Below are 14,324 nucleotides of genomic sequence, written 5' to 3' on the forward strand. Positions count from 1 at the left end.
CTGGGGAGTACATTCTACATTACTACAGCCAAACCTGGGGGTGGGCAGACCAAACAACCACACTAGTAACAACATGGGACAGGTAAACATTTTACTTTGAAAAATCTGAGTTCCCATGTCTAATCCTGGGAGTATAAAGGAAGTTTTCAAGGTTTTGTACACAAAGCCTGCATGATAGCATGGAGATACTGTTACAGCTGAAGTGGAAAAACATGTTAAAAATCTATGTTTTCCTAGGATTTGAACTTCAGCTAACTCACTTCCATTTACAGTGCCATTCCTCAGACAAGTCAGGAATTCATTAAAACAGAAAATCTCGGGGATAAAACCAGATGAAAGGGCATCCATATGTGAGAACAGGACCTGTGCAAAGCCACTTCATTTCTGCTCCTCCCTTTGAGTAACATCATTCACAATGGGATGAAGGCCAAATGCTCTGTCCTTATTTAGACAGAGCACACAAAATCCAGGTCTTTGCAAACCCAGTCAAAAATTGCAATGCCTTAGTTTGGTTGCAGATGCAGATGAGACTTTTGAAGCTGCAGCAGCCAGACCAAAGAAGCAGTCTTTGATAACCCAGTGTCTGTGCCAGAACCTTCTCTGTCCATGGCTTATTTCTGTGAAGGAGGCACAGTGTCAGCCTGATTAAAATTTTCTAAGCCTTCTGATGTTTACATTCTTGTAATGAACTTTCTCACACACTTTCTGTAAATAACTTCATGGTTTGCATTTTTTTATGGAGGAGGAGAAATTTGATGGACTGTTGGTTTGTCCAGTGTCATTGGAGAGGTGGCACTGTCACCCTCCAATCCACTGTCAGTTTTCAAAATCTATAAATGTTGGAGTCAAAAAATAAACTTCCCTTTTTACCTTAAGAGCAACAGCATGTCCATGTTGCGTTATTTTGTGTCTTATTGTAACAGCACAGTAATTTAACTCCATTCCCTTTTCAAAGCCACAGATCCCACCATTTGCTTTACTAATCAGTTTCTACCTGCTTTCCTTTTAGCTTATTCATTTAGGAAGATGTTCTCTGTACGCTTCAGTACCTTCAGCTGGAACTTCCCACCACAACTGGTTGGCTTTTTTGTGCAGAGGGGTTTGTCTTACAACTCCTACACAAGTGGTAAATGGGATATTTCACCCTGTTCTTTATGCACTGGCCAGCTTCCTAAACAAAGACAATTAATTAATTCCACAGCTTTTCAGAGGGATCTGGGATAATCCTGGCAAATGCCATCTTTTGGACCTGGGTGCTGCAGAGAGGAAAAAGCATCTGCTCCACAGCAGGATGGGGTGGGCAGAGCAGCACATGGCAATCAGATGCACAGGGAAATCAGTCCTGCACCAGCTCAGAAACTGCTAAAAATGCACAGATAACACAAGGATGCACAGGAAACACTGACACTGTGCTCTGATTATCAGGCAGAGCTTCCCCCTGATGCCTGCAGGTCTAGAGAGCATATACCTCTGCATTAATACATGCCTTGGATAATCCAGAACGCTGGGACAAGCATTTTAACAGCAGAAGGGCTCTCCCTCATCAGATATGGTTTTTAGTTTAGGCTTGAGGACACCTATAACTCTTCCTATGAAAAATAAATATTAATTCCAACTTAATTTTAAAGGGGGAAAAAATACAAGCATGGAAAGCTGCCTTATCTGGCTCAATGAATGAAGCTGTAGCCTGTTTATTTGCCTTGTTCTGTTCAAAAAGCATTTCCTAACACAGGCCCTCAGGAAAGGGGAAATGTTCAGAAAGGCTGAACCCTGAGTAGAAAACAGATCACAAGCCCACTCGAACAAAGTCCATGACCCTAAAGCAGAGTAGATGCATTTTAGGTCCTTGTTAAATGTTTTCAAATTGCAAATGTTGAAAAAACAGCTTTCTCATACAACACTTCTCACACAGACAAACCTGAGGGAAGAGATGCAGTTTGCCAATGTATAGATGGCTCAAATGAGTGGAATTCTGAGATGCAAACACCCCTGAGACAGGATAGTCATTCCATGGTTTTGTCATGAAGAATAATCGACTTTTTGTAACCCAAATCAGGACCAAAAGGGTTACCTGGTTAACAGAGATGACACCCATGGGTTTGTAGGATTCCATGACACACAAAAACACAGAGGCTTTGTTCTCTAAATTGCTCTATTTTCTTCCAGATAACCACAAATATCACAAAAATCACCAATCACAACTCCTTTTTGCAATGACCCACCACCACAGTGTGAACCACAACAGTTCCTTCAGAAGTCTAAATGACAACTTGGAAGATTTAGTGCCACATTTCCATAAAACGAAAAGCACTGCCTGCCCTTGCTCAGAGCCCAGTTGCAGAGCTGCAACAAATCACTTTTTTTGCTAAGATATTTTTTCCTGTAACATACAAAAGCTGTCCAATTTGTATAGAGCAGTAAAAGGCCCCTGGCTACATGCTAGGATAGAGGATATCCAAACATGCCTGGCTTCCACCTGAGTTTTAATCAGAGAATATAGGAAATATGTATGTGACAATGGTTCTGTCCCCGTTCTTTCAAGTGAATAAATGTACTTTTAACTGAGGAGAAGAGAGATGTCAGTTCAGGGCTAAAGGAATTCATAAAGGCATATTTAGGACCCAGGAGAAAAGATAAAAAGACTCCTGAAATTAACATTAACAGCAAGCACACAGTGTAGCCTTAAAATATTTTTAAGGTATTAGAAACATAACACCTGAAGGCTACAAATGTGTCTTTCACAAATACTTCATCAAAGTTAACATCTGCTGCAGGGGTCATTCACCAAAATCCCACACAAAAGGGGCATTTCTCACACACAGAGGCAGGTAAAGAAAAACAGGGCTCTGCTTTTTAGAATGTGTTTAAATATTGAATATTTAGGATTCAGGAATGCTTGAGGCAGGCACAGCACTGAAATTCCCCCTCTCCTGTGGGATGTTCCCAATCCTGCTGGGCTGCACTTGGCCTGGACCTTGGGCTGTAACAGATCCAGGTCCTGGAGCTGTGCAGGGAACACTCAGAGCAATTCCAATGGAAAACATCACTGGGAATTGTCTGTGCCCGGGGAAATTCTGGGATTTTAGTGCTCTGTACTGGCACTGTGTGTTTGTGTCACTCACCCCAGGTGACAATCCCAGAGCAGCAGCAGCCCCAGCCCAGCTCATGGTGATAAAGCTGCACCTGTCCTGCCAGAGGGGGAGAAAAAGTCACTTAAATTCCCCTAAACCCTGACATTAGATATATGTTATTACATGGCAAGTTCTTTTCTGTCCATAATTCTATTATAAATACAAAAACTCCAAAAGATACAGGTGGCAAATGGGTCAGCTGACCTTTTGTCTTTAAATACAGTGCTGCAGGAAATAGATTTCTGCATGGAGTTTGATTTGAAAAAGCAGAAACAGAAAATAATAATAAAAATTGAAAATGTTTGCCTTTTTTTTTGTAGTGCCTATTAAGACTTTTGTCAAAACATTGACTCTTCTCCCCCAATTAGGGTAAATAATTATTATAATTTCATTGGTAAATAAAAATACTACATTTCAAACTTAAAAATACCAATTCTATTTTCTGTACTAATAATATGAAAATGGTATGGTTTGATTGAAAGAGGAAAAACTTGTTCTGACAGCTTAAAAAGATAATTTGACTTTAGTTAAGTTTAATTAACATTTACACCTGCACTCTCCCAATGAGCTGAGGGGGAAGATTAGCCACAGTATATGATGCTACCAGGAGTTCAATTGAATATTTATTATTCATCCCAGTATTCTGTAGGAATTAATTCATTTAATGAGCAAACAGGCATTGTGAATAATAGAATGGATTTTCAACACTTCAGATGTTTATGTCAGTGGAGGTAACAGAGAAAATGTTTACTTGTGAGGCACTGGGATGTGGTTTTCCCCTGTGTATTTCTCCTCTCCTCTGATGTTTTCACCTCAAAACCTCTCCCTCTCACTGATGCAGAACCAAACCAGTGCTCGTGGTGCAGCTGGAGCCCACATGAGCTGCTCCTACTGGGACAAACTCCCTCTCCAAGTGGGTAATTCTGCTTTTCAGTCTCATCCCACTGCTCTACACCCCATTTATTGAAACTCCTCTGTTAATCTTTTGTTTCACCAGTTGTTGGTTTAAACATTCATTTGGGGGTTAGATCTGTTACCCAGTTGTAGGTAATAAATTCCCAGCTATATTTGAGTTTTGCTCCCATTTATAAAACAAAAGAGTTTCAAAGCAGGTATATTTCAAGCTCTTTCCCACATTGTAAAAGAACATCACAACCCATTCCTGTTATTTGGGGATTCTTGGATCAGATTTCAATCTCTTCCAAGCCCCAGTTCCTTGCCTTCATGTCAGTGACTCACGTTTTGTTGCTGTGCTCATGAAGTGTTTTATTAATGAAGATGAAATAACAAACACCCACACTCTGGCACATCTACTTCAGGCCTCACAGTTTTACTCCTCTCTTTACTGGTACTTTCACACATTTGTTTTCCATATTTCAGATGCTTGAGGCCTTGATAGCATCATTATGGAACTGTTTAATCAAACCCACAGTTTACTCTGACAATATTTGGCATTAGTAACAGCTATAACTCACCATAAACATTCCAACGGCAACTCACTCATGGGAGGTTTTCCAGTGGCTTTTACATAATCAAAAATCATGTGGCATTAAACAGACACTTAGATACAGACTGTAATTCTGAATTATTCTACTATGGCTTTTTGTACACATAGAAGAAAAACCAGCAGATTTCTTCCACTGTTGTGTATAAATTTAACATAAAACAGTGGCAAAAATTGCAGTAGTAAAAAACTTATGTGTTCCCCAAGGAGGGAGCATCCCTGTTCAACTGAGTGATCAAAAGACAGAATTAAAAATACTTCAATGGCCAAAATTGTGCAGGTTCAAAACCTATTTAGAGAAAAACTTAGGAAGAATATTTATCAGAGGTTGTTAAAGGCAAAAATGGAAATTTCCAACAAGCCATTACATCTAGGGCCTAAGCTGGGGAAATTTAGGACCACAATAAAGATCCTTGCACATCTGCTAGTTCTTAAAGGTTCATAATACCTGGCCCCACTGGAATAAAGCATCATGCACAATACTCTCACTGTTGTGCTCTTAAAAACACTTTCCATCTTACTTAGGCAGGAAATTACTGGCAGTTTTCTTAGGATGTAAATTGGAAAACACTGATGAGCAACAGGCAGAACTTGCAATTGCTTCAATTACTCTCATAACCCCTTCCTTTTTTAAAAACATCAATACTACAGATTGCTTTTGGGAGTTTATTTCTTCCTGCATTTTTTTAATAGTATTCTGCATTAAATTGATGTTTAGCCATCTCCTCAGAAGCAAATCCATCCCTCAGCACAAATACTTCCTTCACAGCTCCTGTGGAAGGACACAAACAGCCAAGGGAAGAGATCAATATCCCACTATTTTCAGCTGTTTGGTCTTCACCCTTCATACAGTCAGACTGCCAAAATCTCCACGTGTGGTAATTGCAAATTGGTTTTAATTTTTGCACCTAATTTGCATTTCTGTTTCAAATATCCAAACACAGATGTGTCTATTGAAACAGGTACCCGCAAATCTTTATTCTGGGGCTGAGAGATTCCTGCTGAAATGCTCCAAGCAAATGCTTTGACCTTTCCCCAGCAGAGTGTTCACATGTTTCACGTGAAGAATACCCAAGTGCTCTGTGATGTGAGGATATTTATCCAATCACCCCTTCAGCCATCTCCCCTCCTGTACACAGTCTCCCTTTTGGGAAGTGCACTGACAACCAGCACATTCTGTTCTCTGCCAAGTAAATAAGAAGAGGGTGATTACAGCCATTTTCCAGAGGAACCTGAGATGTGCTGGACTTTGCTGACTTGAACTCTCAGATGTCAAAATTCTATCCTGTAAAAGCTCCTATCATCTGACATTTATACAGACAGGAATATTTTCCTCCACACTCGTGCTAATATGGCCAACAAGACACTGTCACTGCACACTCCCACCTAACCCACAATAAAGATTAGTTCTGGAACAAAATTAAACTGCCTCAGATGTGATTTTTCCCAGATTTTACTCTCTCCAAGCAAACAACATCTATTACCAGTGAAAAACAAAGAAAATTGCACGTGGTAACTCATTTCAGTCTCTGTCAAACTGGTGCTTTCCCTGCAAAAGTAAATAAAAGATTCCCAACAGTCAATCTCAGACCTTTTATGAATCTGATAACCTTTCTTTCAATAATGAAGTGGAAAAATCCTAAACCCAGAGCCAGGGCACTGAGCACACATTTAACACAAGCTCAGTGTAGTGCAAACCATTTTCAGAAAAACCCAACTTTTGAGTTCCATGCCAGTGGATAAACATAAACCCTAGACATTTTATAAATCTGATAACCTCTCTTTCAATAACAAACAGGAAAAATCCTACAAATACTCACAAGTTTGAAAGAATCTAGGTTGTTTTAAAAATAAACAAAAAATAAATTTTGTGTATTCAAAAAAGCTTTTTTCCCCACCATTATTACATCTGTTCTCTGCCAGGTAAGAACACTTCAGTACCAACCCCACATTTTGGGGAGCCTGGGAGGCAGCAGGGGCAGTGCCTGCCCTGGCACAGCAAACCACAGCTGGGCACTGAGCACACATGAACACCAGCTCAGCGGAGCACAAATCATTTTCAGAAAAGCCCAAATTCTGAGTTGCATGCCTGTGTCTGGATCTGCGCTCCAGGAGGAGGAGCAGCAGCGCTCGGGAGGAGAGCGGCTCCCTGGCACGGTTTGCTGCCGGCTGTCACTAGGTGGCACCTTGGCATCGCTCTCCGCATCTCCCGGCGCCTCCTGCATCCCGAGCATCCCCGGTGTCGGCATTCTGTGCCTGTGTTGACTCCCGAGATGTTAGGAAGTCTTTTTTCTCCCAGCCCCAAGACTGAAGAAGAAGCAGAGACTCTTCGGTTCTGCCTCTCAAAGTTGTTTATTTTCCCTTATCTATTCCATTTTTTCTCTGCCCTGCTGATGTTAGCGTTCAAAAACACAACCATGGAGCGATTATATGCGATGCTTTTCATTAAGAGCTCTGGGAATCGGGGTATATTCAACCCAAATCTGACTCCGACCATACATCCAAAATGATCATGTTTTATACTCTGTCACTACATAACTTTCATGTTTATTATTAAACTTATATTGTTCTATTGTATACATAAATTTAGCCCCTCTCTGAATTTCTCACTATTCTTCTTATGGTTATATAATAATTACATTTAATTACTAAACAATCATCACATCTAACAATTATATAATTTATCATACTGCTTACGCAGGTGCAGTTGAGCTGGGAAAGAACAAAGCCTAACATTTTAGATTCTATCTTTAACTTTTTCCAGGGTTCCACTATCACTGAGATCTGTCCAGCAGGTCAGTTTGAGGCACACTGCATCACTTTGGGGTGGTGTCAGCTTTTTATACTGAGAACTACATGTATTTTATTTACAATAATATTCCAATACCTATCACCTGTGTTAGTCTGTCTCTACTCTAAAACGATCCAAAAGTGTCGCCATCACAGCAAAGTACTCTCACCACAGCAGAAGATGGAGGGCAAGGAAGAAGGAGGACAGGACATGCCCCAGATTCCAGGTACCATCACTGCAGAAGATAGAGGGCAAGAAGAAGAACAGGACATGCCCAGATTCTTCCATCTTGCCTCCTGAACCCCCATCCTAAAACCCCCAAAATTCTGCTTTTTCACCCCTTGACAAATTAACTGTCATTTACTCAAACTCTTGTGGCTTGTAACTCCTGGCACAAAGTTGGTAATTGTTTCCATGGGCTAAAATCAAAGGCAGGGGTGCTTTTGACTCCGTGCCAAGGTCTCTGAGCCGCCTGGCAGGGTCTGGAGCCCTCCAGGGCAGCCAGAGCAATGTCCTGGGTTCCCACACCCAGAGTGTTGCCCAAATCACCAACGGGATGGGACTGCCGTGGAACGTGCATTGAGCTGTTTATTTTCCAGCATCAGTCTCATTACATGGTTATGGCAATAAGAAAATGCCATCAACTCACATCCCAAGCAGCAAACTAAAAACTTAATGTTACAACTTACTTTAAAAGTCTTTTAACTAATCACACAAAGCAAAAACATATTAATTGTAGTTCTATCCAATCTCTATAAACACACGTACATTCAGTTAAAACAATGCTTGCTTGTTTCAAGTACAATACCTGATTGCAAAAATGCACAAAACTCCATTATTAAGCTTAAAACTTCCTAATATCATGCTAAAAATACTTTTCTACAACTTAAAAAGTTATTCTAAAAAAGCATTAATACACAAGCCATTGTTCTACTTGCCCTTACTTTTCTACTTCTTAAATAAGTTTTCTACTAACTTATCTCATGGCTACTGCTTAACTCTAATCACAGTTTTACTGTCCCTAAAACCTACCTTCTGCAGCTTTCCCAAATCCCTCTAATTTTATAAATTCCCACCCAGAGCTCAGCCAGCACCCTGCTGAGACCTCAGCTGGGCAAACACAACCTCCTGCCTTGATTCCTCTGCCCCACATCCTGTCCTGTTGCTATTCACAAGATCTACCCCCAAAAACTGGCCCATAATACACACCCCACTGCCTCTGTCCAAATGACAGCACTGCTGGTAAGAGGGAGCGTTGGCAGGGGTAGCTGTCTCATTTATATCCCTCATCCTGATGGGTAAATTAAACATAATATATTTAAATTATAGAAAATTAAATAAAATAAATTAAAATTATATAAAATTAAATTATGTAAAATTAAATAAAATTAAGTAAAACTAAATGAGTAAAATAATAACAAAAATAAAACAAATATAAGTACCTAAATAAATATAATAAACTATTATAATATTAATATAATGATATGATATAATATAATGATATGATACTCTAATATAATCTTATAATACAATCTGAAAATAATATAATCATATGATATATATATCATATAATCTAATATAATAATTTTGTTTACATATAAAATATAAAATAGAAATAGAAACAGAAATTCTGTTTCTCATCAGAGTTCTCCAAGATTTTTATTGCTGGATTCCAGAAGCAGGTTTTTTCAGTTTGTTTGCTTGGTTTTGTTTTCTTTTCAAATCCTGCGTATTAGTACTTTACAAACATTGTTACTATGGATAGAACGCAAAATAAAAAGAAAATTAAAAATACTATCTGAACTATAAATACTTTATGTATTAATGATGCAGTGATTTATCTGCCTCTAAGACACTTGAAAGCACCAAAATGAATGGGATGTGATTCCCACACCCCACTGAACAGACCTAGTTTGATGGCTAAGACTCTTGATGTGCAAACTGTTATGCAAATCCATAATTGTATTCATTTATTCTCCCAATAGCACATTTTCACAAAACCTGACTGAAAACTAAGATTCAAATACCAAGTAAAGCAAAGTGCTCACTTCCCCTTCAGTTTCGCTTGGACGGTGCCAGCAGAAATGACAGCAGTGCTGCACGAGATGGATTTTTATGCCCTGTTTGTTACAGCCTCTCCCACCCATCTCTGGGTGCACACTGCACCCTACAACCAACTCAGTCCTGCTGGCAGTGAAGAACATCAACTTCTGCTCACCTCTCATACAGCTCTGGTGCAGGCACTGCCTTTTCCTGCTTTTTCTGCACCTCCATCCATTTATTCTTGGATTGTGAGCATGTTAGCAAGCCCCTCCCTGAAAGCCTACTAAATTCCAGTATTTAGAAATACCAAAATTTCATTACTAACAGCAGCAAAAGCTTTTGGTTTTCTCCTTTGCTTTTTCTGCACTTCCTGCTAAAAGAACCCAATTTCTTCTTTAGACATGTCTTGTGTCTGTGCTTAGCTGCTGTCTAACTCCAGCTGTCCTTTCCACACCAGAATCATGATTATTCATGCACATGCAAGGATCTTTTATCAAACCATACCTGGCATTTCAGCAGCTCTCTGGATTCACCTGCTTGTTAGCACTTGAATTTCCTGCTACTGGAAATTGTTTATTCTCATTTTATTTAATCTCCCATCTCCTTGGCTAAAGCACAAACACAGAAGAATCTCTAATGGTAAAATGAAGGGAGGCTGGGAGAACAGGGCAATTTCTTAGTTTCATCTCTCCTGCCAGAAAAGATGACACCTGACTCAATTTTAATCAATGAAAAACTCAAAACCTCAACTGTGTCAACTTATCCTGGAGATCTGCTTCTCTACAAATAATAAATCAGCTCCAGCTCTGTAGACACCACACCATTACCACTCCAGGCAAGGTTAACTCTGATAAACAACATTCAGCACCTGATTTAAAAACAACACACAAGTACAGGCTGCTGGAACAGGGAACAGGTGTCAATATATTACAGGAGTTTCAATCTAAGGATAACTGGTTTGTCCTAACTTCATTCATCACTAAGTAATATTTGTAATTTGAGGATTTTCCCTATATAACCACTTATAGTAACACTGTCTCATCATTTAAATGATACTGGAGTATTTTCTAGGAGACATTTCCAGAAAATGTGGAAATATTCTCCATAATATATAGAATAATAACACACAGCCATGGGAGCAAAACCCTGTGAGCAGATGGAGGTGGAAGGAGCAGAACTCAGCATTCTGTACCTGCTTCTGACTTCTCCCATCTGCTGTGCATTAACACAGCAACATTTCATCTGCCTGCATTCCCAAATCAGTAATGAGATGGAAAACTTTACAAAATCTTCCCACAATAAGCACCTCGAGTAAAATTTTCCCCTCATACTCATTATAAACCACTCTCTGATCCTCATGACAGAGCTGTAAAGAATTTTCTCTATTTTTCAGTAGATGAGATAGTTTCCTCTATTTTCAGTATAAATGAGTTTGAGAAATAAAACCAAATTTAGCCAGATATTCCCCTGATTTGTTGGTTTTATTGGCACGAGTTAGATCAGCTCTGTGTTGCTGTTTGAGATGCCTGCACAATGCACTTTCCCTTCTCCCCTCCCACCCAAGCCATTATCCAAATGCTCTCTGATGATGCTCAGGGAAGACTTATTTTTGCTTTCAGTTCTATTGTTCTCTCCCTGCTAGTGACAGATTCATTTAATATTTTTTTAAAGGATGCTAACACACATTCTATTCAATAGGAATCTGAAATTTAAAGAAATGCACCATTCTTTCTTTTTTTTTTTGCAAGTCATTATCCCCAGCTAATAGATATCCCTCCTGAAGCAGCAGTATAGATGAAGTAATTTCAGGTACTATCACATTTCTATTCAGATCACAGGCAGCAATTCTTGCAGCGATTTTATTTCTCAGCAAAAATCATTATTGTCCCTCCTGAATTACCCTGAAGAGTTCTATTTTACTCCCAACTACCTCTTCTCAACATTTCTTGATTAAAAAACAGTACATGATATTTGTTATCAAATATCAATACATAGACAAGAGTGGGAGAAATGGGGACTGGGGGAAAAGCAAAGGCACTTCAGAAAACATAAACCTTTAATAAGCAGGAAGGAGAATTTAAAGCAGCCTAAGAAAGACTGTGAACTGCAGATAGAAGAGTGCAGCACTTAGAGGAAACCAGAAGAAAAAGGGACAGAAATCCAAGGATCCAGCCCAAATCCATCCCTCCATGGTCTGTCAGACTCTTTAATTTTACAACTTCCTAAAGCTTCCAGTAATAATTCCTCCAGTTAGATTTTCTTAGCTCTGCAGGTACAACCAACTGCCTGATGAGATTTAAGAACAAAAGAAAGGCTTTAAAAGACTCAATCACTCAGCTTAATGAAAACATCTTGAATTATTTAACAAACAATCTATTAGGCAGCTCCAGCTATCAGGAAACATGAAGTTTGATAGATCTGACTCCCTGCTGGAGTTTTATATCACAGTGACTCCAGCCCCTTCCATGCAGTCTCAGTGATGTAACACAGGAGTGAATTCAGCCTGAGATTGAGCTGCATTAGACTTTGATACAGGATCTGTCACTAAGAGCAGGAAAAGCAGCCAACAATTATTTAAAAAAAGAAAAAAAAACTGGAATTAAACTTTTCAGGCCCTGGAACTAGGGTATTATTCAATAATTCGTTCTCAGGTCCATTTGAATTCTCATCTGTCAACTCTCCTTTTATTACCAGACTGTTCTATAAGCAATGATCTGGCAACACACTTGAAAAATCTACGTATTCCTCCTCATCCATCACAACAAACAATTTTCCAAGCAACAACAGAGACAGTGTAATTTCAAGAGCAATAAGCTCAACTCCTAACTCATTATTTTTATGCCATTGTGGTGTGGCATAAGAAATATCATGGAAAACAGGAAATCTTTTCCTCTTCTCATCACAACCCTCTTCAATACATTAAAATGCATTCCTAAAAGTGTCTCTAGAACTCTTTCCATCACTCAAAAATGAGCAAAAAATAATTAAAGTCCAAGTTACTGAGGCTCAAGGAAGACAATTGAAATCTTGTTTGTTAAGTCACTACTTCAATGTCTGAGGACACTTTGTTACAGACAACAAAAGGATTCAATCGCAGGAAAAATAAGAAAAATAAAAATAGAACTCTCTGAGACAGTTTGACCAAGCAATTCAGTAAAGCCCCCACTCTCTCAGTACAAAATGACAGGTGTTCATCAAATCTTGTTCTGCACTTGTAAAAACATTTTTTAGTTCAGAGAACACATTCAGCCAGAGAAACACTACATCATTCTTCAAAACATTCCTTTTTAACTGACACAAACCTAATTTCCATGCAAATATATGAAGCACAAAAAACCCAAGTTCCTAAAAATAAACCTCCACCTCTCAGAACATCATTCTCAAAGTTAACTTTTGACAAACCAACAGAAAGGCTGTGACTTTGTGTAGCAAAATGTTCCAGCAAAAAGCATCAGTGCAGGAAGAATTATTGAAAGATATTCTTCCAAAACCTACTATACAGGGTAAAAAAAAAAAAAAGGATCCTGTCAAATCATCAGAGAAGCTAAAAACCTCTTGTATACATTTCCACTTTTCAAGATATTTTTGTATTTCCGTTGGTGTGACTAAGCACTTTCCAAGCCAGAGATTTCCAACTGAAAGACAGTGTTCATTTGGAGAGGGTCCAACCACCTCCTCCTTTCAGGGAGCTGTTAATGGTTGATGTTCATGTTTAAAACAGCATTAATCATGCCTGCAAACAGGGAGGAGGGGGTTGCCAAACATTCAAAATACGGAGTATTTCCTTATTCTGGCATAAATCCACACTCCTACAGCCTCGAGTCTGAGGGGATACAGATGAGATAATCAGAAAAAGAGGGGGGAGAAATACCCAAACTAAGTGTTCACAGTGACATCATTTCAATTCCTGGCACTATCCAAGGAGAGGCACTTGGAAAGGCCCTGTAGCACAATATTACTGCTTTAGAGAGACCAAAAAACATATTAAAGGACCTTTACTGCAGTGAATGATTAACTCTGAGTGACATCAGCCTGTGCTGAGTATCACCAGCCCCTCTGTAAATCAGACAGGGCTGTAAATCCATAGACCTCAGCATAACCTTGGTTTGTGGCACACATTTCCTGCCAAAATGGGATATTATACAGAAAATGGAGCATGCAGCACAGACACAGGGTAGGTTACAGCCAACCTTTAGGCCAGGATAAGGCAGATCCCCTTTGGTCCAGCCCTGCTCAGTTTCCATCCAGCAGGGGCCTTGCCCTTGTGAATGCTTTGCTCTGATCTCACCCAAATTTCTACTTTCTCTTTTTGCACCTGCCCTCCTCACTATAACATGGAATTTCAGAGGTGTTTCCAGTCATACCCCGCCCTCCCATTCCTCTGATTTTGCAGAGGGGTGACACAGCTTGGAGCCCCTCTGAGTGGGCAGGTGACACAATTCATAGCACAAAGAGAGAGCCACAGGGCTATTAATGAACCCAACTGCAACAATTCTAATCACTTTGCCTCTCTTTGCTAAGACAGATATTCCCTGTACTATATATTCACATATTAAAGAGCATTTAAGCCAATTCAAGTGCAGTCACTTCAAAAGCAGCAAGGTGTCACAGGTAAGAGTTAGTGCCAGTGATTGATGACTGAAGCAATTTAAAAGAAGATCTAAACTCAGTTACAAAATCTAATCTCTTCAGCAAAATGCTTTACTTACTGGACCTTGAGGACTGTTCTTGGCACTGGAAACCAGAGTCATAACATCAGATTTATAGTCCTGAAAAGAGAAAAGGGGGGAAAAAATAGTCAGATTAAAGATAATAGATGGCACTTTACATGTCAGGAATAAAGACCAACATTGAG

General features: G+C 39.4%; 1 protein-coding gene across 2 annotated transcripts in view; it reads right to left on the minus strand.

The window, feature by feature from the left end:
* RBFOX1 (RNA binding fox-1 homolog 1) overlaps window positions 1-14,324 on the minus strand; it is a 1,171,935-nt gene that overhangs the window by 1,027,597 nt on the left and 130,014 nt on the right. For both annotated transcript variants that reach the window (XM_058035398.1, XM_058035402.1), the window contains exon 2: window positions 14,179-14,238. In XM_058035398.1, the coding sequence (XP_057891381.1) occupies window positions 14,179-14,238 (60 nt within the window). The remainder of the gene's footprint in view (window positions 1-14,178; window positions 14,239-14,324) is intronic.

This window comes from Melospiza georgiana, chromosome 16 (assembly GCF_028018845.1).
Source record: "Melospiza georgiana isolate bMelGeo1 chromosome 16, bMelGeo1.pri, whole genome shotgun sequence".
Taxonomy (NCBI): Eukaryota; Metazoa; Chordata; class Aves; order Passeriformes; family Passerellidae; genus Melospiza; species Melospiza georgiana.